The sequence below is a fragment of the Ambystoma mexicanum genome, chromosome 5p (genome assembly GCF_040938575.1).
Source record: "Ambystoma mexicanum isolate Mex_15411 chromosome 5p, UKY_AmexF1_1, whole genome shotgun sequence".
Taxonomy (NCBI): Eukaryota; Metazoa; Chordata; class Amphibia; order Caudata; family Ambystomatidae; genus Ambystoma; species Ambystoma mexicanum.
This window is the reverse complement of record NC_090930.1, coordinates 881,284,481-881,310,856: the sequence shown is the minus strand read 5'-3', so window position 1 is coordinate 881,310,856 and position 26,376 is coordinate 881,284,481. Positions and strand designations below refer to the sequence as shown.

Sequence of the window (26,376 nt, the reverse complement as noted above, 5' to 3'; positions counted from 1 at the left end):
TGAGGTATCGATGGCTCAGCCCCCTCCAATGCTGTTATTCTTAGTTCAGCCTGTTCACTCAATGAGTTGGTGATTGTTTCCAAGGCTAGTTCTATTAACTTCACCATTGTAATTGTCCATCTCGTTGTTTCTCCTGAGATTAGCCTATTCCACACAGCCTCTTCGTCTAGAGTGACCGCCCCTTGGAGGCAGGAATGCAGGTATTTATCTCTGTTTTGTCTTGTCTTTGAACATTTTAGCACTAGATGTTTTAGTGTTTCCCATTCCTCTTTGTCTTTACACAGACGGCATCTATTGTCCATCTTTTGTTTTCTAATTGCCAGGATTTCATGAGTCCTCAGCAGATTTAATCTGGCTTTCAAAAAAGTTCCTCGCATATTTTTATTCGGAAATTTTGTACAGTAATTCAGTGGCATTTTCACTTTGTTAAAGGTCGGTGGGAGGTGCGAAAGTAGCTTATTTGTACTAGCAGTATCAATCGTCCTGATCCAGTCCATAAGTTCCATTTTTCTTTTCACTCAGTCTGGGTTGGATTTTAGATCTTCTTCCGAGCACGATACTTCGCTAAGACTGTCTTGTACTGTTCTCGCCCACTTGTTGAGAGCCTTACAGGTGCCACTTTTGAGCTCTTATGCAATAATAGCTTAGATTGGCAAAGAGTCTGCCATTACAATCTTTCTGTAGAGTCTCATCTTGCTCTGTTCTACCAGCGATGCAAGGGAGACCAGGCCCAGCTCCCGTCTAATTGCTGCCATGGATGTTGACTTTGGGAGGCCCAAAACCGATTTCCACACATGTCCTTCAAGTTTCTGCCATATCACACTCGGCATGTTTAGCGATGCTTCCATACCATAAATAATGGACTTTACGACCTTGGCGTTGTAAAAATGTATCGCCAGCAGGATGGAGAATTTCCCACATTTTTTGTCTACCAGTCTTGTTTGCGCTGTTAGTCTTTTTACTTTATCCCATAGCTGATCTTGCATTGCTTTGTCAACTGAAGATCCGTCCATGGTCACCACTAGATATTTAAATTGGGTGACTACTTCAAGCTTGGTTTCCTCCAGATACCACTTATGCTGCTTAGACAACCTCTCCGTAGTTTTGTCTAAAACAAGGACTTTTGTTTTTGCTGTATTGATTTCCAAATTATTATTTTTTGTATACCTTGCCAAATTTGTCAGTTTCCGTTGCAGGCCAATTTGGGTTTGATCATTGATAATGGCGTCGTCTGCCTAGAGAAGTCGCGAGATGGTAGACTTCCCAATTTTTGGTGGGAAAGCTCTTATTTTCTCCTCGTCGTTCTGGTAGTCCCCAAGGAAAGCGATGAAAAGGGCTGGGGCTAAAGGGCACCCTTGTTTGACGCCCCGCTTAACTGGAATCTCCTCCGACAGTACCCCTTGTTTACTCAATTTCACCCTGATCTTCGTTTGGGCGTGTAGTGCTTTTATCGGGCCCATGATTGACGTTGGGCATTTTCCAATTGCTTAGTTTGTGCCACAGTTTCGCCCGGTCTATTTTATCGAATGCTTTCGATAGATCTACAAACGCCAAATAGACTCTGGATGCTCCTTCTCTTACTTTCGCTTTGAGGATATTTATCATCAATGTGTTTATTGACGTGGTTCCGTTTTTCTGAAAACCTGTCTGAAAGATGTCAAAACATGGCGCATTTTTTGCCCAAATTCTAAAGTGGTTCAACAGCTGCGTTGCGTAAATTTTTCCCACAATGTCCAAGAGGGCAATCAGCCTGTAACTTTCTGGATCTTCTCTTCCGCCTTTTTTGTACACCGGCACAATTATGGCGTTTAACCATGTTTCGGGAACCATTTTTGTTTGGCCACAATGGGCGAAGATTTTACGGATAATTTCAGCCCATGCTTTCGATGACTGCTTCAAATCCACATTAGTCAGGCCATCTGGGCCTGGGGCCCTCGATGATTTCAGTTTGTTGATGGCTATTTCAATATCATCCATGTTGGCAACGTCCACCCAAGATGTTGTAGTTTCAGGTTTTTCTTTGGTCGCTTGCGTTTTTGGAGGCTCAAATTGTGCCGTTAAATATGTTTTCCATTTTGTCTCAGAGACCGCATTTACCATTTCTATTGGTCTAGGCGGGTTTGCTGTTTTTATTGTTGCTAGATTTTTTTGAGCTAAGACTTCTTAAAAAAATTTCAGCGTCTTGTTGGTACAACTGTAGCCTATGTTGTTTTAGCCACTGATTGTATGCCTTTGATTCCCTGCTCCATTTTTCCCACGCTTCCTTGTTATTTGTTTTTTTTTTTTTTGCGATTTTCCTCCATCTCCTGACAACTTTTCTTTTTTCCACAACCAGGCTATCGTAAACATGTTTAGGACCTGCGTTTTTCAGCAGCTGGCCTCCCACAGGTTTTCTGTACGGGATAAGTAGCGGTAGGTAATTTGATTGTTGGTTGTTCGACTCAACATTGTATTTATATACCTGTCTCTGTATTTGTCTTCCTTGCCATGCGCATGTCAGGAGATTGTGATCGCTGTGCATGGTTCTTTGCACTTTATACTCTTGGATCCTGGGTAAAAGACTGGTTGACACATAGATGTAATCTAAAGTCGCTTTGGAATTCAAATACTCCCATGTCGGGATGTTCCTTTGTTGTGGGAATACTGTCGCGATATTGTACACATTTCTTGGTTTGGTCATCGCGCCCCATGCTTTTCCTCGTTTCCCTGTTGCTCCATGTGGCCCACTCCCCTTCGTTTCCATGTTTTGGGTGCATCTTATGCCCATTGTTTTATAGTTGCTAGTATTTCCTTTTTCACAATTGATCAATACATTGGGCGATGTAGAATGAAGTGGATTGGACATTCTTTGACCCAATGGCCACTAATGCACATTTTGTAACTGTACTAAATGTGCTTGTTTCCGTTGGGCACTGTTGAGTGACAGAGTTGCTAGAAGGTAAAACTAGGAGTCTTTTTTGGCACAGCGATATATATCAGCACACATCTATTCTACTGGTACCTTTGTTAAGGTGTACGTTCCTGGCCACAGGCATAACCTATTATGAATGCGGGATGCTACAGGGCCAATAGTGTGATGCTGTCTGATGACCTGACCGTAAAGAAAACCATGTGTACTACCTCCGCTCCACTCAAGCAAGAGTCCTGCATACCCATGTGTAGTAAGGTAAAGTCTGCAGGCTCATGTAGGAGGAACCAGGTTCCTTTGTTAGGTCTTAGTCTATAGGTCACAAGTACAGGGGAAGGAGAAGACCGACCGGTCCCCACCACCCAGGTAGCTCTCCCAACGGTAGCTCCTGGAACCTCGAGGAAGGAACCTTCTATACATGCATGCATTCCAACGCTCGCTCATGACATCACAGCCACAGGATCACCAAAATCAGAGGAAAGGGAACACAAGATACTAGACCATGATTACTGGGGAGACCGGAAGGGCCCTACTGGACATTCCCACCAAAAAGTGAGTTTTTAGTGGGTTGGAACAGGAACTGGGTGTCTCAACCGCTTGAAAGGCTCCAGCTCGGAGTCAATCAGGCGTGCCTGACTGGCGGCCATGTGAAATGGACACAAATCTTTAGACCCACTTTCTTTCCTAGCAGGTTTTTGTCCAAACCTTTTCCTCTAAAAGCGTGGGCCGCCCTTTTCCCTGCTGTTCTATTCGCTTTGTAGCCTGAGCGAGGGTGAGAGAATGCAAAACGGGAGTGTCTGATTCGTGTGGAATACCAAGCCCATTGATTCACTTGAAAGAAGTCTGTGTGCCTGATTCACAGGCGTGTTCTCTAATGGTGCAATCCCTTTGAAAAACGCGGTGTGACTCAGGCCCTCAGTCTTTAGTTGTGTGGTAGAGTGGGGTGGGGATTGTGGTGGCAGGGCGAAACATGTTTTCTTTGTGGCGGTACTAGTTAGGTCACCAAGTTACGCTAACTTGAGCAATCAGTGTGGCCCCTTAGGAAGGATAAAAAGCAGTGCACATACTTGCAGGGAGCAGACATGTCATTGGTGCTCACACGCCCCGGCTTTGTTAGGTTGCTTCAGTTGTACACCCCCAGACAAGGCAAGATGATACCCCTGGAACTCCCTGACTCATCTAGGGACGGGAGTGATCATGGATTAGGTGACAGGCGGAATCAGGCAACCAGGGACAGAGGCAGAATCGCGCTCTTTGGTTCACCTTATCTATACAGAAGGTAAATCCTAATTTAACTCAAGGCAAGCTGTACTCTCCTTCAACATGTTATTTGCTGTCCCTGAGTCATTGTATCCACGTTGCAGGATGGGAATTTTGGGGGGAAAGCATGCTGAGGCAGTTGCAGGCGACTTTCTACCCCTCTGTGAGAAGCTAGCCCCAGAGTGTTGCGAGCAGAAGCTGGTGGTAAGTATGTGAAAGGCAAGATGCTTCTTATCCAACAGGCGGGGGAGTGTCCCTGTGAAAAGGAATGTAGCAGACGTGCTTTCTGCTACGAGTCTGGAAAGCCTGGCTTTGTTTGACGCCTATCTCTGTTTCCATGGCTAACGTGGTCGTTCATAGACAGAAAAAGGAGCTTTGTTTGTGTTGACAGGACAACTGCAGCCCTGGCAGTCCCCAAGCACATATTTAGCAATTTGCATTTTTGGCGGCCAGTACACCATCTCACACAACATATCATTAGGAAATGTGACACAAGATGTTTTTTTTTAGAGGGCGTTTATGAAGTTCCTATACTGCAACAAAATATTAGGGGTAACCGAAGTGCAATCACATGACATCACAGATGCGGCTGCAGCATTTAAATACAAATGATCCGAAACAGGCGCTAAAATGCAGCTCCTAAATGATCGAATGTACGGACACATATACTTCAATCATTATTCAAAGTTGTTACACCACTTGAGTTGCGCAGATGCGGGTTGAAAACAGCATCACAGGGGTAGCAAGCGCTATCCACAGGGACACCCAAATGATGTCAATGCTTATGACAGAATGTTACCTGGGGAGTTTTGAGGTGAGGATCCAGGTGAACAGCGTGGAGAAAAACTGTACCCGGGGTGGAAGGCCGCTTGTAGGGGAATGTAGGACATGATATCTTCTTCAAAGAGGCTGGAAACAAGAGAAAACGATTAGTGCATGACCATGCAATAATAATGAAGCCTGACGCTATATAATGCGTTGTTATCACAAGGTATCCAGTTTCAGAGCACTTGATAACTGATGTAACTTATTACCATGCTCTATCTATGACATCATTTATCAACCTGGGGGACTTGTGGGCAGCAAAGGGCCAAGTCACCCAACCTAGGGGGCTTGCAGACCCATGACTCACTGGCGTTGTCTTGTTCCAAAGGCAAGAAGGATTCCTTGAGCTATCTTCCGGCCAGCAGCACATCATGCATACAGTGCAGTAGATCTCAGTTGCAGCCATTGTCACACCACCAGTGACGCCCGCCTCTTTGCAAAGCAGCGGGCATCTGAGTGTTAGTGGAGGACTGGTTCTTAGTTTTCTACAAGCGGCAAAGCTATTATTTGCAAAGTGAATCCTTTGGCGCAATAATGGGCACTTTTTCATATTTTATTTGTTGAAATCCCGGTCTACTCTTCTACCTCCAGTGGAACAGTTTGCTGGGCTGGCTGATTTTGTCATGTTGAAGAGGGCATCCAGCATACACTTGGGAGCTTGGGCATGATACATGCATGCCATGTACTGGGCTGAACTGTGCCGCAATGGAGTGCTGTATAACAAGTGGATGCATTAACATAATACAACATCAGCACCCTGCACCCCAGACGAGGGGGGGGGAGACATAGGGGCCTCCCAGCCAATCAGGAATCTCTGAATGAGAGCTTTACCTCATGGTTCCAAGGCCCGCGTTCCAAGCCTCCTCAGAAGCAGGAGGCTGCCATCTTCACTGGTGGGCAGCAGGGAAGTACTCCCAAGCACCCCTACCCCGCCCACTCAAACGCCTGCCCCTCTTACTTGAAGCTGCCTCATCTCTGTCACAGTTTTCTGGTGCTTACCCGGCACTGCAATGGCCAACATGGAAAGGGGGAAGGGACTATGGGCCTCATTACACGGTAGGCGGTAAGGGATTACCGGCACTGGTAAGGGCACCGGTGCCGGTAATCCCTTACCGCCCTACTACGAGGTCCCTCAGCGGGTCCCGTCTTAACGTGTGGTCAGACCACACGTTAAGGACGGGACCCGCTGAGGGACTTCAGTGCTAATAACGGTACCGCTAATTGCGGTACCGTTATTAGCTCCTTCCCCATTCTCATTGAGCCCTATGGGGGCTCGAATGGGAATGAGGAATGGTTATTGGCATGGGGACTTACCGGGTCCTCCAGGGTCGGAATGTCCCGGTAAGTCCCCATACCGCCTACCCAGAAGGCGGTAAGGGGTAGCCATGGCGCTAATAGCGCCATGGTTACCTCCTACCATGTAATGAGGCCCAATGTGTACTTCCCGTCTCGCTTTTCCATGGTGGCCATCTTGTTTTGTAGTTTTTTAAAGTTGAGAAATGGCAACCACACTTTATCAACTTAAAAAAAATGCTTGTAGAATCCCGGAAAAGAATGCTGGGGTGCCTTTAGCAATGAACCCCTCCCTGAGGGGGGCATTACTGGCCAGGCAATGCCCTGGGGCTACGTTAAGGCCCTCACTTCACGCGGTCCTGTAACTCGGCCCCAGGGCATTATCTGACCAGTAATGCCCCTACACATCAGGGTTTATTGCTTACACAGGGATTCAAAAAGAAGGATAAAGCCTTGACGGCACAGTGAGAAGATGTAGAGACAGGGACGACAAAGGGCTACAGTGAGGGGATGCAGGTCTGGGAGGCAAAGGCAGACAAGTCTGATTTGGTGACATGTTGCAGACGAAGGTCTGTGAGATGTGTGTGTAGTGAAAGGGTTAGTGAATAACGTGGGTGTCTGGGGCCCCAATACAGTGGAGATATGGCCACGTTCTAAAAGGAGCACATGCAAGTAAGGAAAGGCTTCTCAGGACTCTGAGATGTTAAGGGTTTTGCGCTCACTGAGATGTCCTATCCTTTGCAGTGAAGTATATTTTCTAAGCCTTTTAGGATTTGTATTTCAAGTGGTATTCTTGCAATGCTACGGGAGAGTTATATGGGATGATCTTGGTGAGCTTTAATAACCCCCAAATACATTATCTTCACGTCCCATTTCCCCATCCAAGTTATTACTATGTGAGCTTGTAGCCTCATGTCGTAATGACTGTGATGAGGAGGAGTAGTACTAGGAGTATGGAAATTACCAAACCATAAGTGGGGCATTACCTCCCATCTCCTTCTTCCCTGTCTCCGTAATTACGGCGTGAGGTTCCAAACTCATGCCGGAATGACTGGGATGCGGAAAGGGTATAACTAGGAGGAATGAAGATTACCATCAGTAATTGGAGCATTTTGCAAAAATGGGAACTTAATGAGCAATTTAGAACATATGTAGCCTAGGACATTGCCAAAACTAGATTAGGTAGATAGGGGAATGTGCAGATCAGGCACAGGTTCTTCACCCCAAGACATTTCTTTAAAAAAACATTAAATGCGACAGTTTCTATAGCCTAGTAAATTGGTCAATTTGGCTTCCAAGTGACAAGCAGATCACCAAACCTCTACCGGTTCCTGAAGCTCCTGAGCATTTAAGGGAATATCAAGAGGGCTGCGCAAGGTCTTAGGGACAGTAAACTGGAATCTGGCTCTAGATCCAAAAGACATGGATTTTTTTATATTTTGCTGGTTTTTTAATGAACTGTTCTAGATTCAAACGAAGCAGGTGATATAAAAATGAAGACAATTTTCTAAATAAAATATTTGATTTAAGTTATCTGTGATGCGGAATGAATGCATTTATGGATACATCTACAAAGGTACATTAGTGGATGTGCAAACTCATTCTGAAAACATTTCTAAATGTAGTTTTACTGAACCCAGCTCCCCTCCCCCCAACTGTGCTTCACTTATGAAGCAGCAAGTGCAATTCAATATCAGCTTTTAGTTTACAATGCTGGGCCATGGGTAATTGTTGGAGATTTGGAGTTTTATGAGCAAGTTGCACGATCTGTCAAATTCCAAATACCAAAAATCATGTGTCAGACATTTAAGTGCCATTTTAGGGAAAATAGGCTGTCCTTGGAGAAGGAAAGGCTGGGGTACGGCCTGAGTGTCTGTTGGAAAAACAAGGATTGTGATGAGGCCCACATCTCTGTGGAGAAGAGACTCACATCAATGGAGAATGGATCATTGGGTGGAGCCTAGCAGCCTATAGAGGAGGCATAATGGGATATAGTCATGCAGCCTATGGAGAAGGGATCATGGGCATGGAGCCCGCCAGTCTATGGAGAAGGTGTCATGAGGATGGAACATCACAGTCAATGTAGAACTGATCATGGAGATGGAGATTGGCGGTCTTTAGAGAAGAATAGTGGGGATGGAGCCAAGCGGTCTATTAAGAATGGAGAATGGGGCTGGAGCCTGTCAGGGTATGGAATGGAGACAGGATCATGGGGAAGAAGATTGGCAATTTATAGGGAAATGATGATGGGGATGGAGCTTGGCAGTCAATGGAGAAGGAATCACGAGAATGAGCTTCACAGTCTACAGCAAAATGATGATTTTCTTTATTTACATGTTTTTCTATTTGTTAATGGCCATCATGGAAAGGGAGAAGGGACTATGCGCAATCCCTTCTCCAGATCCCTGGCACCCATTTTTTTCTTCAGTTGAGAAACAGTTGCAATGCTGTCTCTCACCTTGAGAAAAATTGCTATTAGTACCCCGGTACAACGTGGAGGGGGGCATTACTGGTTGGGTAATGCCCGAGGGGCTATGTTAAAACCCTTGCTTCACTGGGGTTTCTAACTATCACCCTGGGGCCTTAGCCTACTGGTAATGCCCCCCTCCTCGGGTTCTATTGCTTCAAGGATCATGAGGATGGAGCTTGGCAGTCCATAGTGAAATGATGATCCTGCTAAGCAGTCTATAGAGAAGGGATGATGGGATGGAATCAGGCAGCCTTTGGTGAAGGGACCATGGCCATGTGCTTCGAATCTGATGGTCTATGGAGAAGAGACCATGCGGATGCAATGTAAAGAAAAATAATGATGGTGCTGGAGCTTTGCAGTCTATACATGCGGGGTGATGTGGATGGAGCCAGGCAGTCTATGGAGAAGGGGTGATTGGGTGGAGACTGCCAGTCTATTGAGAAGAGATGATGGCATTTGAGCCATCTCTGGAGAGGATATTCTGCCAATCCAGCTCATAAGTCTGTGGAGAAAATATGTGGGGATAGAGAATGGCGAATAAGGGAAGATGCTGAGATGAAGCACAAGAAAATATGGGGAAGAGATGATGTGGATGATACTTGGAGGTCTATATAGAAGGGATGATGTGCAAGCAGCATGGCAGTCTATGGGGAATTGATTGTAGCATAGAACGTGTCAGCCTTATGTAGGGGTGTATCAAACATAGGCTTCTAGTAGTTACCCAGTCGTACTAAACAACCATCTATTTATGTGGTGGAGAAATGGCGGGGTAAGAGTGACTGAGGGTAGAGAGGGTTATGCTCCTGTGAGACAGGCCTTCAATCAAGCTAGAACATTTTACAAGAAGCAGGTTGAGGCTGGCTAGACTGGTCCAAAGCCAGTCAGTACAATATATGGCCGACACTGACCCACCCAACCAGCTACTCGGAGGAATGGTAAGTCAGTGATATGTGAGAGGGTTCTATTTGTAGAGAATACAGTCAATGTGCCCTCCGCTTTTCGTACAGATGAAAAGAGGAGCAGTAGAGATGGACTGGGCTTTTGGACCAATATGAAGACAGCACATCAGTTATGTACATATTGTTGGTCGCTGTGGCTGGGGGAAAGTTGGTTGCCAGTCAGAGCTAAGTATGTCCAACTTTACACACCTTATAGGCCTCTTAGGGGAACTTGTCTTTTATAAAATCATTCCATTTTTCTATAGGCTAAATGAGTTTGCCGGATATAATTATGGCTGCGTGCTTTACATAGGGAAATGATGAAATGCCGTTTTCTCCATCAACATGCAGTTGCACTGATGAATTGTTAAAAGAAATGAAAGAACATGAAACATATGTCGGCAGGTCTGTCATGTTTGTAATGACTGCAGTAAAACTATACATAATTCATTTGCATTTGATATATTTTAATGAATATATTTATTTGTGTAGTAAATTGATGAATATAACAAATAAATTGTAATGTGCAGATAATAGCTAAGACACAATGTAGCAGAGAAAATGCAGTGGTAACGCTATTACTGCCACATTACCGCTCCACCCAATCCCCAGTTTAGGCAGAAAGCTGGAGATTTACCTCTAACTTTAAGCTGGAGGTAAATCTCCAGCTTTCCACCCATTTTCGGTGCAATTACTGCAATTACTACCCGGTAAAACAAGGGCAATTTTCTGTAGCTAAATGCTTGCATTTGAGCTAATTTGCATAGCCACAATTCATTGCACATGTGGCTCTGGACTGGAGGTGAATATCCAGTGACTATTACTGGATGGGTGCTGTGGCATGTGTGACTTGGCTCAAATGTTTTATTCTACTTTCACATTTCTGGTGCAAGGGTTTTTCTCAAGCCTTTTTAAATCCACCATAACTTTGCCAGTGTTTGCTACACATGCCTTAATGCTCCAATCCTAAGGCTGTCAGTCGTGAGCCGTGTCGAAGTCCGGAAAAGGCGGACTGCTAGATGATGGGATGTAAAAAGTTCGGAATGTAAAGGGAATTGCTAATAGCAAGGACGAGTAGCATCAGGGCGTCAGTGAAGAGTATAGCTGACTTGCTTCACCTCAAAACGGTGTCAGAGGATAAGCAGAGCAGGTTCCTCCTTCAGTATGTTAGGGAGACTCGGAAGTGGGAGGAGATTTAATAGAGGTGCGCAGCTGACAAGGGTGACTAATGGCGAAGATCATCTCTCCAGATTGAAATCGCCGGCCTGGAGCAGGAGGAGGAGGAGGAGGAGGAGGAGGACAAGGAGAAGAAGGCGAAGAAGGAGAAGAAGAAGGAGAAGAAGAAGAAGAAGAAGATGAAGAAGGCAGTCAGTTTATACTGCACTGATGAACTTTAATACGGGTGAAACTGATTTGCAGTTGTCTGCAGCTTTCAGAAGATATTGATCGTAGTATTAGGACCAATCATCATTTTTGCATGCAATGTTTCACAGTCGCCAATAGCCATTGTGTTAATAAGGCTGATGTTAAAAGACTTGCAAAAGATGAGCGCCACGCCTCCTCCCTTCCCAGAGGGTCTGTCTGCTCTTAAGGTCGTGTAGTCCTGGGGAAGGGCCAGTGTCAAAGCAGGCCCTGCAGGATCATGTAGCCACAACCCTGTTATAGCATAGATGTCAACATCATACTCAGTCAAGAGGTCAGCGACTTCAGTCAAGGGTTTTAGTAGAGTAGTGTTAAGTAGTAGGCATTTTAGTGCTTTCACATGTTTTCCTAATGACTGACCAGTGACAAAATGATCTAAAACTGGATTTTGAAAGTTCTTTGTAGAAACAGGCTGAATCAAGCGACTAACCACAGTACTAATAGTTAGCTGGTCTGGGGAGGCCTTAGAGGGTAAACATACAGACTTTTCTTGCGTATGGAGGGTGGGAGAAGTGATGGGAGAAATCGTGGAGGGCGGGTGCACAACATCTTCAAGCTTAATGGAATTACCAAGAGAGCTGTTGGTACCACCATTGACCTGGTCTTCAGGGATTATAGATGTACAGATCATCGGAGATAGAGCACCCATGAGTAATTCTGTTTTAATCAGATCTGGCACGTTAGGATGTTGTTCATCACTAAAAGTTGACAAGGGCTTATCAGTACCGGTTGTCTCACTGATGCAAGTGGGTAGGGTCTCAGAACTGTGCATAGGGCCAGTAGGGAGAAAGTACTGAGAGACCTGGCAACCCTCCGAGCAGGCAGACAATCCATTTATCAGAACAACAGGTCTAACCCCTAGTGAATGGTCTGTACTGACACCCGCATTCAGCGTCAGCCCGAGTTGTAGATATGTGTTTAGAATTAGTCTTTTTTTGGGGAACTCATGGCCACTGGCATCGCCAATACGTAGTATTCCAATATCAAGCGGATCTTACCTTTGTGGGAAGCAATCTCTGCCCCAGCAACTTGGACGGAAGCCAGTGATAACCGGCCTAGCTAACGCACTGCTGATGCCGTTTTATGGCCCGTTATGCCGGGACTTGTAGTTTCCGACTATAAGTGTGCGTATCAAGACGCAGCTGAATTGCGTTAAGTAGAGATCAAAGCAGATGAGCGTAAATAGCCTGTTGCGGAAGTCAATAATAGAGCTGATTAAATGATCTAACTGAAATTCCTGTCTGGGTGGAAATTAACTTTTCTTTGTTCAAAGATGAAAGACAGGCAGTGTTTGGCTACTGCTGCCGACATTTCACATCTGGTTATCACTAAAGGTTTTACAAATGTTTCGTTCACCCAACAGTGCAGATTAGCAAAATTAGCTGTTCAAAATATTCATTGTACAACGCACAATCAAAATGGCAGTATAGACGCAGAGCACGACAATTTAAACATGCACTCAAGAGCCAAAGGGAGCTCTCTGACACTACACACGCTGACTTAACTTCACTACACCTATCATCTACAACCTATCATGTTCCTTCCCTACTTATGCACACTGAAACCATGCTGGATGGCTCGCCATGCACAATCGCTCTCTCTTTAAATGCCTACTCCTTGTCTACACATGTGTCCATGTTCTTCCTCCCCCTGCCTGGCAGACTGCATTTCTCCTTCCCCCACAACCTCTTTAATGCTTCTCTGTTATCAGCCTCTCTGTCCCCTGTAGTGCCCCGTCAATCCTCGAGTTTCTGCTCCTTTTCTCTCCCTATCCCCCTTACACTGGAATACCGCCCCCCCAACATTAAAGTCAACCCATTATTAGTACTTTTAAAATAAGACTTAAGATTGACTTTTTAACCACCAAGGGGCAATTACTGGCCCTCACATACTAACCCCCATATATCCCTCCTGAGAACATTCAACATGAATGTACAACATGTAAATATGCACATTGATCACTTACAACGGCACTAGGCTTTTACGGCTTATTCAATGTTTCTGCTCCCCAGTTCACGTCCCCCGTCTATTTCTATCTATGCTACCCCCTCATGATATGGATTATTCCCATTCAGGCCTCACCCCCTATTATGAGTCCATTATTCTACACGGGGGCTCCATCTGGAATCTGCATTGCCTTGTAAGGGCATCATTTATGATTGAAATGACAACCTTATTGTTAGATAAATACAACAATAAAATGCGATATTTTGACAGGCCTCAATGTGCATGAAAATGGAAACAATATTCCTCATTTTGCAATGTAGAAAGCTGTGCCACGTGGTACGTGTTTTATATTAATTTATATCGCGCCTAACAAGCCCATGGGCATTAGGGCGCTCACAAAGAGAACAGCGAGAAATCAGATGAGAAGTAACACTAAACTTCATCGGAAACCAGCTATAAAGTTCTAAAGCATTGGTTGAACAGATTGGTTTTTAGGGATCGTTTGGAAGAAGTCAATGTAGGAATATTTCCAAGATGTAAGGGTAGTGAGTTCCGTAACTTCGATGCCGCAATGGCAAATGCAGAGTTACTCACTAAGACCAATTTTGATCTTGATAGATTCAGCAAGTCTACAGCATTAGATCTCAAGTTTCTCGGAATCTGAGAGCGAGAGATCCTTTCTGGCACGTATAATGGGCCAATACCTGAAAGACTTTTGTACACCAACGCAAGGACTCTAAATGAGACTCGAGCTGCCACTGGTAACCAGTGGAGCGCGCGTCCCGCCCGGGAGATACGATACCCCCTGCCTTTGTTTTCAACTACGCGTACGGCGCTATTCTGGATCACCTGCAATTTGGACAGTGCCAAATAACAAACTGCTGCAGTAATCTAGCTTTGCACCAATAACTGTTCTCGCCAATATAGCGCTGTTGACTTTAGACAAAAAAGGTCAATTTTGACTTGCTAGTCTAATATAATAGGTTGACGTAACTGCAATGTTATTGACCTGAGCTTTCATACTTAATTCAGAATCCACATAGACGCCTACGGGGTTCACTTAAGCTTTCATTGGTATAATGCAATGAGTAACAGGGTTTTTGGTGCAATATTACGTATTATTTGGGACGAGTGCACAGCACTGCAAAAAGGCATGTTTGTGTGGCGCCAGCTCCTAAACTCTTGTTAGCATACTGTGTTCACAAAGAAACGCTTAACATGACATCAGGCAACCAGACATGCGCAATGGCCATCACTGAGCGTGTCTGGACTGGCCATTCTCATATTACACATTACACATAAACATAGTTTGAAAATATGGAAAGGAAGCCAAGGAAGGTGTCATTCTTAAGTGTTGGCAAGCCCCACACTGTAGGCTTTAGGTTAACGAGGGAGTCCTTGCTTTGGAGCTAAAGGCTTGAGGTTTCTACTAGGAGGCCAGGCTCACCGTATAATAACATTTCTCAGAATTCTTACCTCAGAAGTATGACTAGATCTGCATCGCAGGAGAGTTTTTCCAGCCCGTGAGTACCCTCTGTTCGAATGTAATGGATCTTCTCCCTGAGAAAGGAATGACATTCAGCCATCATGCTGTGCACAGGGACACATGATCGAAACGCCCACAATTCATTTTACCTTCAGCCAACGTTCAAGATGTGCTGTCCATGATTTACCTATGGCTTTTTGTAGGGATTTCCAAGGCACTGCCATAATGATACTACTTGGCCATAACATGACAACAGCTGGTAAATGGTGTTAGAACCTGGACATATTGTGGCAGAACCTAGAAAAGGCCTATTTAATCCAAAGCAAAGTGTGCTGGCGTTGCCAGTGCTTGTTTTTAACAGAAATTCAATGCAAGGAACAGATGCAAGGGCATAGATATTGCATATAAATCGAGGAGGAGAAGGCACACATGGTTAAGACCTTTTTAATACGCTAGGAGCTGGTTTATGGCTACAATTAAACCATTACCTTTCAGAAGACTGCTTAAAATAACATTTGAATTCTTTTAAGAGCACAGAAAATCCCAGGGTTGTGTATTGTGGGCAGAGAGGGGCAGGTAGTTAGTGGAAACGGCCATAGAGACTAGCATGACCATGGGTGGTCAACGGGTGGTTAAAAGCAAAATAACACCCACAGGCTGTGGCTGTGCTCTTCTTCACAACGCATCTTTCTTCTGTCTTACCTTCCCATGCCAATAATTTCAGATTATAGAAAGTACATACAGCTCCAGTTAATAGACAACACTAAAAGAAAAAGGTTTGTGGTGAACTTGTATACATATTCAGGTGAAGCCCTGAAGTTAGTTTGCATAATGACCTCTATTGTATTCACTTTTCAGGCTAATTCTGACATGAGGGCACCTCATTAGGCAAGAGCCACCATTAGTGGGTGGTAAAGCCCCACAGTTCAGCTTTAGTGAAGGCTAGCAGCTGTTTCCACCCGGTATGGCCCGGGGCAATGCTGATCATTGCCTTTAGTCGCCCTGCAAAATGTCCCGGGCGCCAAGGGCTCTTTTTGACAAAAGAAAAGGCTCGAGTGGTGAATATGAGATATTTCCTGTGTCACCAAAAAAAATAATAAACTACAAAGAATAAGCCCACCTTGGAAACCTCAAAGAGAGCCCACAGAGTCCCTGTAGCATTTCCATGGCTGGCCATGAAGCACAGACGAAGATGGTGTGCTGGAGCAGACCATGACATGTGAGGTAGGGGAGAAGGGAGTAGCAGGGGTGGTGGTTACAAAGGGTGAGTCCAGATGACAGAGGAGAAAGGAAGGAAGGAAGGAAGGAAGGAAGGAAGGGAGGGAGGGAGGGAGGGAGGGAGGGAAGGAAGGAAGGAAGGAAGGAAGGAAGGAAGGAAGGAAGGAAGGAAGGAAGGAAGGAAGGAAGGAAGGAAGGAAGGAAGGAAGGAAGGAAGGAAGGAAGGAAGGAAGGAAGGAAGGAAGGAAGGAAGGAAGGAAGGAAGGAAGGAAGGAAGGAAGGAAGGGTGGGTGCGAGGGAGGGAAGGAAGGAAGGAAGGAAGGAAGGAAGGAAGGGAGGGAGGGAGGGAGGGCGCATGGGAGGGAGGGAGGGAGGGCGCATGGGAGGGAGGGAGGGGATGGAGGATGTGGGGGCTCTTTTTCCTTCACAAATTCTGTACATGTTAACCTTCCCTCATGTCCAGTAAATGTGTTCTAAGAAGGTATTTCAAGAGGCTCTTCTTTGATTTTCCAGAGCACTTCTGAAGAACGTGCATGTTCCCTGAAGCACGTTGTCACTTGCAGGTGACCTATAAGGGGAGATTATTACCACAGACTCAATTTTCGTGTGTTTCCCCCTTCACAGTATTATGCCATTTTTATTCAATATCTCTGGCCAAAAAGATATTTTTTCTTAGAGGACGAATGGGATGCGTTTTTCAAAGGTTGTGAATGGGATTTATCATTTATGCATGATAAGAAATAATGCTTTCACAAAGGGCCAGTTTTAGTTTAAGACAAGATTATCTGTTGGCCATGGCACCCCCAACAGGTGGAAGTAGCTTGGCCCCGCAAGGAGCAAAGGTTAAATCTGATCCCTGGGAGAAGCTTGGCCACTTTGCCTGTGGTGACACTAATCCAGGTCCCATAGCACTCCCTGCCACATGCTAAAAGGATCCCACAAGCCACCTCTGCCTTTTGAAGCTCATAATAGACCGTGGCCTTGTGCTTGTGCGTGCATATTGCTGTGTTCTTTAGAGAACTGGAATATCCTTTTAATTAGGGTGACCAGATTTTCAAAAATAAAACAACGACATTAAGGTAGGACTACAGCTTGGCAGTCACTCCACTTGTGAGAAAACGGGCTGTTGTGACGATTCCAGCCGTTTCCCTGCATTTAAACTTTGCAAATGTGGCTGTGGCCTTAAGCATGTCACAAGCAAATAAGATTTTCTGCTCCAATTGCTATTCCAGGCCTGGCTAAAACATGTTTCTCACGCAATCTGTGCAGTACAATGTTAACTGAAAGCTTGGGGTTCGAGCCCCCCTCAAGGAAAGCAGGGATCTGGCACTAGTGTTCATGTAAAATTCCCAAACTAGCCTAGAATTCCTTTGATTAGCAACTGTTATGTTGAATTATTGGCAGCTGATCATTCTGCATGGGGACAGGGCCACACATGCCAGGACGTCTGCTCACCCTACGTGTAATGTACCCCAGGGCGTAAATGATCTCATGTATCACAGCATAGCTCCATTAACACCCACAATATACACCTCGTCAAAGCAATTCACTGCCTTCTGCAAAATGCCTACAGCGCAGTGTCACCCTCTGAACGTAGCATTGCTTTGAGGAAAGCATGTGGATGAGACTGGACGGTTACATGTGATTATAACGAATTCAATTACAGAGAATGCTTTAATAAAGAAAAGTGTGTTACGAAAAAGATCACATTTTTTATTTATTTTGTATTTATTTTTATTTGACCATTTCCATCATTAATCGAAGAACTACTACTGAAATGCGATTGTGAACTTGTAAGTAACACTACATCTCCATGTCCTCCTGTTTCACATGTTGGGGCTATGAAGGGTTTATTTATAAGAGGTGGGTTGCCACTTTGACACTCCTCCTTCTAGGTCTGCTTAACATTGCATGTCCAGGCAAAGGAGCGCTGAGCACCGAAATGGGGTTGACCTTCTTTTTCATTCCTAACTTTTGGGGCTATTAGTGCACCTGCTCGGTGGATGTATACTGTGGTAGCTCTAAGCCGCTTGTTTCCATGGTCACATTCTGAACATCATTGACCCCGGGAAGCACTTGGGGTAGGCACCCAGTGTGAGATATGGGGGAGCATGGACGCCACCCACCGAAAGTCTTCCCCTAGTCCAATGGCTGGTAATGGAAGTAGGGCCAAGGACATGGTGAAGGCATGGCTGAGTGCCCTGCCTACTTTCTCATTTCCTCCCTCAGTGGGAAGTCTGGCTGCTGAGGAAACATATGCATACCCCTTTATCTCTTGAGGCTGGCACCTGTGTACTGCTGCCATAAGGCGGGAAGCGCCAACTTGCACACCTGATGGCGCATCCTGGCGCAGGCAAAGAGAATGAGGGCGAGGGTGGGTGTTGGCAAGCCCTGGCATTGAGTGGGTACCTGGAAATGTAATACCAATGGTGTAAATACCTGGGCATTTAATCAAAATCACTGGGAATGGTATGCCTACCTTGTAATTGTATGCCAATCCTAGGCACTGGTGAAGAGAGGGTCCTGGAATGCCCTTCCTCGCTCCCATGAACATGACGGCCCGAAGAGTCAAAAACACACAAAGTCACTCACTATTCGGACAGGCCGCAGGAGGACAAGTGACTGACACGTATGCAGGAAAGATATTCTCCCAGCCAGCCATTCAAACCATATCCAGTGAATGTCCTTATGGATACAGGTGCTTCAAAAATGGTCATGGACCCAAATGCCTCGATGGATGATGTTGACTAACGCTGAGAAACCACTGTGCTGACATCATTAGTGACACCACAACATAGCCACGTTAGACAAGATCACATTCGTATACTCGAAGAACATGCTTACACAGTACTGTAGAGGACAGATACATATTCATACTGTCAAAAGCTATTATTTTTCTCATTAGTCAAGTGCAGAAACGCTGAACGCAAAGTAACAAAGGGATGCAGAGCAAGCTGGCAGATGCTTATGGCAACTAACCGTATGGAACTACAGGACCATATAAGGAGCCCGGCAGGACCAAGTCCGACTAACCTATAGGAAACATAGTGCGTTATAGGTGTGTAGAAATCATAGTATAAGTATAACGAGGATCACATAAGGCCACAAGCTGCAGGACGAGAGATGAGGGAAAGCAGAACCAGGCTGCACAGAACAGGAGGACCGGAACTCACAGCCAAGGTCAGAGAAAAGCAGCACATTCCAAACCTAAATCGACAAGCGGCCATATGCAGAAAAACAGAATAAATCCTCATATATTGCAGACCACAAGGTAGACAGTGGTTATTCACACGCGGTGAGAAGACGAACAGTTCCCAGCACCACAGACATAAAGTGAAACATGAACAAGTTAACAGCGTTGCCACGTGGAGAGCACTCTGACAGGGAAACGTGGTATTGCTAACAGATATTTTGGGAACACATAGTCATTCTCATCACCTTGAAGAGGTGCACAGAGTGCTGAGAACAGACCTGGGTTCCAGGCCTAGGGAGATCAGTTCCAGCCAATCAGGGGACACACATCCAGGGTGGATGGCAGAGGGCAAGGGCCAATGGTAGTCCTGCGACCCTTCAATAATATAATAGGTAGTTTCTGGGGGAAGTGGCATGCCAGTCACCTGACATGACAGGGCCAATTAACTGAAATCCATAGGGGCAATCTATATGGTATACCAGTACGATCAACCAACCAGAAAGCGGGATAGGTTTTTCGGGGAAGGGCCCATGTTGTGATGATACTCTGCAACAAAATGGCTTCACATGGGTTTGGGAGCGGTGACTCTGGAGATTTTTGAATGTCCTGTATAATCCCTGTTGGTTTTTGTAATAAACAACAGTCTAACTTGCCCTTGGCTGAGTCCTCCGTTTGTTCTGGGGGAAGGGTTGTTGGGCCTTATGATCTTATGAACACATTGTTTAAGCTGATCCACTCCAAACCGCTTACTGTGTTTTCATTGCAGCCGTTTTAAACGTTGTACATTTCCTCAAGGTGCTTTCACTGAGGCCTTTTTCACCACATTTTTGTTTAAAATACCTGTATGTGTTGTATGTTTGGGGCAGGGGAATGAGGGGTGGTGGGTGACCGGGTAAGGTGGTGGGTTAGACGGGGTTGGGGGTAAACCCCCATTTATAAAAATGAGGCAAAAACAACTGTGGTGAAAACACCACAGGAAAAATGACAACGTTCAAAACGCCCGTGATGAAAACACGTGAAATCCTCCAAGCAGACACATCGCCTCTTCTTCTTAGAAGAGTGCATATTAGAATGTACGGAGCTTCACAAGAGAACACCTTGCAAACCAGCAGAGCTTTGTTCCGCAGATAGCTGCTCTGAAGTACACCTGAATGTAGCCCATAGCTACCTGAATGATGGTGCTGTGACGCAGAATGTTTCTCCAGGGCACTGATAGTAAATAAAAAAATAAATGCTACTCCTTTCCTGTCTTCACCAAACCTGCAATTTTCTCCCAAACATTGTAAAATGCAATTTGGAGGATTACAAACGTATGTTTTGTACCTTTCGGTTTTACCAATCTTACATTTCCTTTTTATGCACCATACAATGCAATCAGAATTAATGAAAAATCCAGATTGCAGATTCACGGCTCATTGCTTCTGCCAGCGTTCTGCTTAAGCAACGAGACGTGAATGCCCCGGGACAATGACATTTTAAAATTCCCAGGCATGAGCAAAGGAGATCAACTCCACGCCCTAGAATGAGGCAACACTGGCTAAGTATAAGTGTGAGCTGCCTGGACAAGAACCTGTTCCAATTTGATGGTTACATCAAAATACAGAGCTAATGAAAGCCATCCCGACAAATTGTATGGTAAAATACATTAAAAACCCTACTAGCCCTACTAAATTCTGTAATATCATGTCCTCTGAATAATACTTGCGTCCTGAAGAAAGCGGATTGAACAAAACTGTACCCGCTGAAACCGGTTGACCATCAGCGCTCAGGCCTGAACTCTTGAGACATGTGCACTGTAAGTGAATGCCAGGAAAATAAAAATGTTTTAATTATTCACAGAGGCATCACTGTTTATTAGTAAAACACACAAGAGGGAGAAATAAAGTGAGGGAACTCCGCCAGTGTTGTTTGTTTGCCTAGACAATTTGTGGTAAAAGCTTTTTAGTTTATATCTGTGATACTCAGGAGATTAACAGATAGGGTCCAGTTCATTGATGGAACACACAACTATTTAGAACAAGGGATGCCAGATTGGGGCTAATCTCTTCTCTAGCCCTTTTCCCTAGATAGGCGGCGCACCAGCGCTACCTAGAGAGAGAAAAATCACTGAAAGGGATAGTTAGATGTTTTCCGCCAGGGAGACGTTGCGAGTTGTAGGCCACTCTAAAAAGTATCTATTGGAATCTTAAAACTTCTATCTTCTATTGTGTGAAAATGATTGGAGCGCTGGATGGCTATTTATAAGGTACAGTCGTAGCTCAATGGCACAACTGCGGGATGATTGACCATTAGAGAAGACCAGGGCACTGCCTCAGGTAAGGGCGGATGGTCTGTACCTGCAACAATTACAGTGCACACTGCCAACAAATTCCATCTCAGGAACCAATCCAGTGTGTCAAAGAGCGGAAGGTTGCAATGAGAATCAAATGGTGACCTACGAGCAAAATGACAGAGGCTGAAATGATGATGTTGGAATATGCCAACAAGGGTTATGTCCGAAATGTACACCCCTGCACAGGGATGTCATTTAGGGGTCGCCAACTGCGACCTCTGAGGTATCCCTTGTGATCTCTGTGGTCTCCCTTGCGACCTCTGAAAAAAAACTGAGAAAAAAAGTTTTTTTTTTTGTATTGCACACTCCTGGGCTGTGGCCAGCACCATGCAACTCTTTACCTCTGGAGTGGCTGGCTTTCCTGTTCAGGCTCCTTTAAAAAAAGAAGAAAAATAAGAACAGGAGTGCCACAAATTTAACACTTTCAGCACTGACCCTATATAAGAAAGAATAGGAATACCAAATAATGTGTCTTTCTGGAATTCTATGCAATAATTGCTAGACTCATTAAAGGTTTATTTCAGGCACACTTCAGGGGGTGAGTCACTGATCTAGTCTGTTCTTAAACGCCTCAACACTGGTTGGGTGATATTGGGTGTATATTTTTTTCTATATAAAGAGCTTAAGCGTAAGTGTTATATAATAACACATCATTATCATTTGGTCATGGATGTCTGCTTTCATTCACAGTAATTTGGTAATATGGGCCTATATACACTGATCTTAATGATACATATGGCGATCCATTCTTGTATGAAATGTACAATACAGTATAGTGATATCGTAACCATATTTTTCGTAGTGTACAATGCTATGTGATGCCACTTCCTGTTTTGTCAACGGGTGAAAGGTCGCGTTCCATCGCTTCCCGGGATATCACTGCGGAGTGGGGTCAAATTACATCACTTCCGGTGATGTCATCAGGGGTCAAGGGTCGTGCGATGTCACTTCCGCTACCACTGGTATTTTGTTGAAATGACATCCCTGCCCCTACAACTACTTTATAAGTTGCTTATGATACAGAAAAGTGGTACTTTTGGGAAGAAGAGGCGGACCTGGCGTTATGAGTTAAACATTTGAATTTTCAATCAGTAGCTCTGATTCCATGCAATGAGATCCGTAGATGGCTGCCATTGCCTCCTGCTTGTTTCAGGCAAAATATGCCTATGATTCTGATGGGTGGAGCTTGGAGCCGGCGGCCATTTGCACTAGTCAGGTGAAAGAGTCTACCAGAAAGGATAATGTTAGGAACTGTGCTCCTGAGGCATGCGCTACTTTTAACGCTATAGTCCGGGGTGCTTCTGGAAAGATTTCCACAATCCAAAAAACAGTTTTGCAAAATGATAGGCTCGGCTAAGAGGACATATATATCCATATGATGGTAGTCAAAGATCCGTACCTGAGTGCATGGTTTCGAGCCAAGCTTGGTTGTCGTTCTTGCAGCATTTCAAAGGTATTTGGTTGGCGCAGAAACGCAACAATCTTGTCATTGTACGCTGAAACAAAAAAACAAGGAAGCAGGTTACTCTATGGATAGGTGGCCGGAAAACAATGTTCTTTCGTGTTACGATAGTCATCTTTGACAATGGCGCGTTTATCTTCACACAAGTAATGTTTGTGTGGATTTACATATATCAACCCCACAGCCCGCTCACTTTCACACCACTATTGTATCGCCACCAATGATGGTGAGGAGCCTAAAGAGGGGTCTTCATTGGAAGGTGGCACTGCCCAAGGCTTCCATTGGTCATGTAAATCGATGGATCTAAAGTGGCTGTTATAGGGCATCGAGGCATTCTATAATCTCTGTCTGTCTGGCAAGTGTTGCAAATTGGGTGCTTATTGGCGTGTTTATATCTAGATATGTGATGTTTAAAGCATTTCATACTGAATCTAAAACGTTTATTTTCTCACATACAATTGTTATTTGTTGCTAAGCAACATTTACTTATTCCCCAAAGGTTTTCGTTTAGTCTCCACAGGTCACTCCCTTGGCCCCGAAAATGTACTGTTCACCCAAGAATAGAGTTCATATGGGCACACAGGTATTATTTACCTGGGACAAGGTGTGCGTAAGGATACTTGCATGCCTGTCAGAAATCACTTATCTGCATCTGTGGACTGGGGGATCAGAAAATGAGTTCCCCCTTACCCCATGTGGAAGCAGCCACGCTCTTCAGGGGGAATGCTCTGACTGCAGGAGAATGAGTAGTAGGACTAATTCTTGTAGTGGGATGGATCAATAGTGGCACACAGCTTCTGGGCCCTGCTAAGGGTTGTACAATCCAGGATCCTATTTTATATTTTATAAAAGAATACGCTAATAACAGTCCTCAAAATCTTTAGGTCACTTTCTCGAACAACTCAATGTTAGTTGGTCACGGACATGTAGATATGTCTGGCATTGTCCAAGATGTTTAGTACTGTTTTGTACTGAATTTACAACATCCTGTCCTGTGGGCAGCAGGGGGTGCTCCCCAAGGGCCCGCGGGGACCGGTTATCAGCTGGTTATGCTCCTCTACTGTTCAGGTGCCCTGGCAACAATCCAGGAGCCTCCAGTAGAAAGGTGTGATGCATCCGTAACCAATGCTAGGAATGATTCTGTTAACATTTATTGCTTTGCTGGAAAATGGCAGGTCACTTACCCATTGGTACAGTCTCCTGTTGATGCTGGCTTCGAATGGCTGATACGAGGCTGTTGCCCGGCCTCGATAACAAAGAAGCTCCTCTACTACGAGAGACCTCCGATGCCTGCAAGTAGCAAAGATTGAATACTCATATAGTTAACTATCAACAACAGGTGCCATTTTCTCTGATGCACATTGCATGAACAAATCACAGTGTGGCAACTTTGTGGCCTACGACAGCAAGCAATCATCACTATGCGGATACATAGACACAACGGCATTCACGTTCCTGCATAGGGGTATGATACATCCCTGGTATATGCCATTGGTTGGGTTATTTGTATTTACATTTGAGCGATGTATAGTGCAAACCTAGCTAGGGAGCAACAGAGCGCTAAACATGTGGTATACAGACTATTCACCGAAATAATTTACATCAAGAGCTTTTTCACCTAAAAATGTTCATTGAAAGACTTTTCCATCGAAAAAATCATTCACTGAATTTTTTTAATATTCAATGTTAACTGTTTTTAACATTTAATATAACAATGTAACTTTAAAAATGTTTAAGGTATAATGTATTTTTGGGTGGGGAAAGGAAATGTTTGGGGTATTTTTAACGGCGGAAAACAGGGTTGGGGGAATCCCCCATTAAAAATATGTTTTCAAAATGAATTCAGGATACAGGTTTAAGGAGAATGGGGACCCCCCCAATTAAAAAAATGAAATAAAAAAATGAATTTGGTGTACAGGTTTTCGGTGAATAAACACTTTTAGTTATGTGAATCTACATTCGATAAATACGTTTTAGATGAAAGAGTTACATTGAAACATACTTTAGTTGTAAAAAATTCAGTGTAAAGGCATGCAACCTAAACATCTGTTTGAGTGGAACATACTATGTAAGGAGGGGGGTTAAAATATGTGGCATGGGATGTTACAGCCGTGGGGTGGGATGCAGGAAAGTAAGAAGCCTACGTGGAACCTAGGTATTGACTGAAGAGGAAGGTCTCAAGTGCATTCCTGAGAGGCAAGAGTGTTGGCTCAGTCTGGATTGTCACTGGGATGGTTCCAGTAGGTAGAGGCGTAGCAAGAGAAGTCTAGTTGCATGTTTTTTTCATTGCATGCCAATTTTCTGTTCCGCTTAGTGATTGCCTCTCTCCTGGAGGATCACGACCCACCTGCTGCAAATTTGCTGCAAGGTAGGCAGGTGTGTGAGCATTGGTTGCCTTACTGGTGATGCAGGCAGCCTTAAAGAATATTCTGGCTGGGATGGGAAGCCAGTGCAGCAGCCTGAGGATGCGAGAAATGTGGGTGAATTTCTTGTTTCCTTTATACGTCATGCCGCGGCATGTTGGGTGGCCTTCAGTGGGGGCCATATGCTTTGCTGGAACACTGATGAGGAGAGTGTTTCCTCTATTGTTGTGGGAGATTAGCAGGGTCTGGACTGGCATTCTGAAGTCTTCAGTTGGAAGGAAGGATTTTATCTTCTGCAGGAGCATTAGCTGGTGCTAACTCATTTAGGACGTTTTGTTGACACATTGTTGGAAAGAAAGAGTGGTGTCTATGGGGAACCAGAGTGTATTTGGCAGTCGGGCCAGGTGAGGTGTGAAGCCATCAAGGTTCATGTTGTTTAGATACTCTTGAATGGTATCCTGCTTAGATGGGCAAAAGAGTAATGCAAATTGTGTGTGTTTTTTATTACATTTCCAGTGTGTACTTGTCATCCAGGCTTGGATGCAGGGGAGGCAATTCCTAAGGTGTGAGATGCCCTGGGTACAACTGACTTTGAGGACTAATTTGGTAATCGGCATGCATTGGTGAAGTGATATGTCGGGTCATTGAGAAGTGATCCCTGATTGCTTCATGTATAGTTTATAAATCAGGGGGAGACTATTGACCTTTAGGGGACCCCTCAAGTGACCATTTGGTAGTCTGACCTGATTGCCCATCTGGAAGGATTGGTGCCAGTTAAGAGGTAAAATGCAAACTAGTTGAGAACTGCCCTCAACTAGTCCATTCTTTTTGGGAGTAGGCTGATCAGTGTGACGTGGGCAACTGTGCCAAACGCCGCACAGAGGCAGAGGATTCTCAGGAGGCATGAGTCACTGCTGTCCAGGACTTAAAGGGCATTATCGATGAACTTGCAGTTGGCTGTTTTAATGTTAAACTTTGGTCTGAACCCAGATTGCCAATTGCGGTGCAGGCTACATTGGTTAACCCAATCCTAGAGTATGTTGGCAAATGCCTTCTCAATGATTTTTCCAATGAATGGGAGGCTAGTTATCGATCAGGCCTACTTGATCTGCTTTTGGATGGCAGTGGGGAGGGCCTTATCTTTATATGTGGTCAGTTTAAGTGATGCAACGGTCTCAACAAGATCCTTGGGACTAAGGGGTGCGAAGGTAGTACAGGTTTGCATTATGTGCCATTGGATAGAGGGCAGGAGGCGACTA

The 26,376-nt window shown here is 44.8% G+C and overlaps 1 protein-coding gene across 5 annotated transcripts in view; it reads right to left on the bottom strand.

The window, feature by feature from the left end:
* The window catches only part of HECW1 (HECT, C2 and WW domain containing E3 ubiquitin protein ligase 1), a 1,624,660-nt gene that overhangs the window by 272,802 nt on the left and 1,325,482 nt on the right, over positions 1 to 26,376 (bottom strand). For all 5 annotated transcript variants that reach the window (XR_011274209.1, XM_069613305.1, XM_069613307.1 and 2 more), the window contains 4 exons: positions 23,939 to 24,044; positions 22,692 to 22,788; positions 14,540 to 14,623; positions 4,968 to 5,077 (listed from right to left, as the gene is read on the bottom strand). Coding sequence is in view for 4 of the 5 variants with exons in the window: in XM_069613305.1 (XP_069469406.1) it covers positions 4,968 to 5,077; positions 14,540 to 14,623; positions 22,692 to 22,788; positions 23,939 to 24,044 (397 nt within the window). In the remaining variant the exon portion in view is untranslated. The remainder of the gene's footprint in view (positions 1 to 4,967; positions 5,078 to 14,539; positions 14,624 to 22,691; positions 22,789 to 23,938; positions 24,045 to 26,376) is intronic.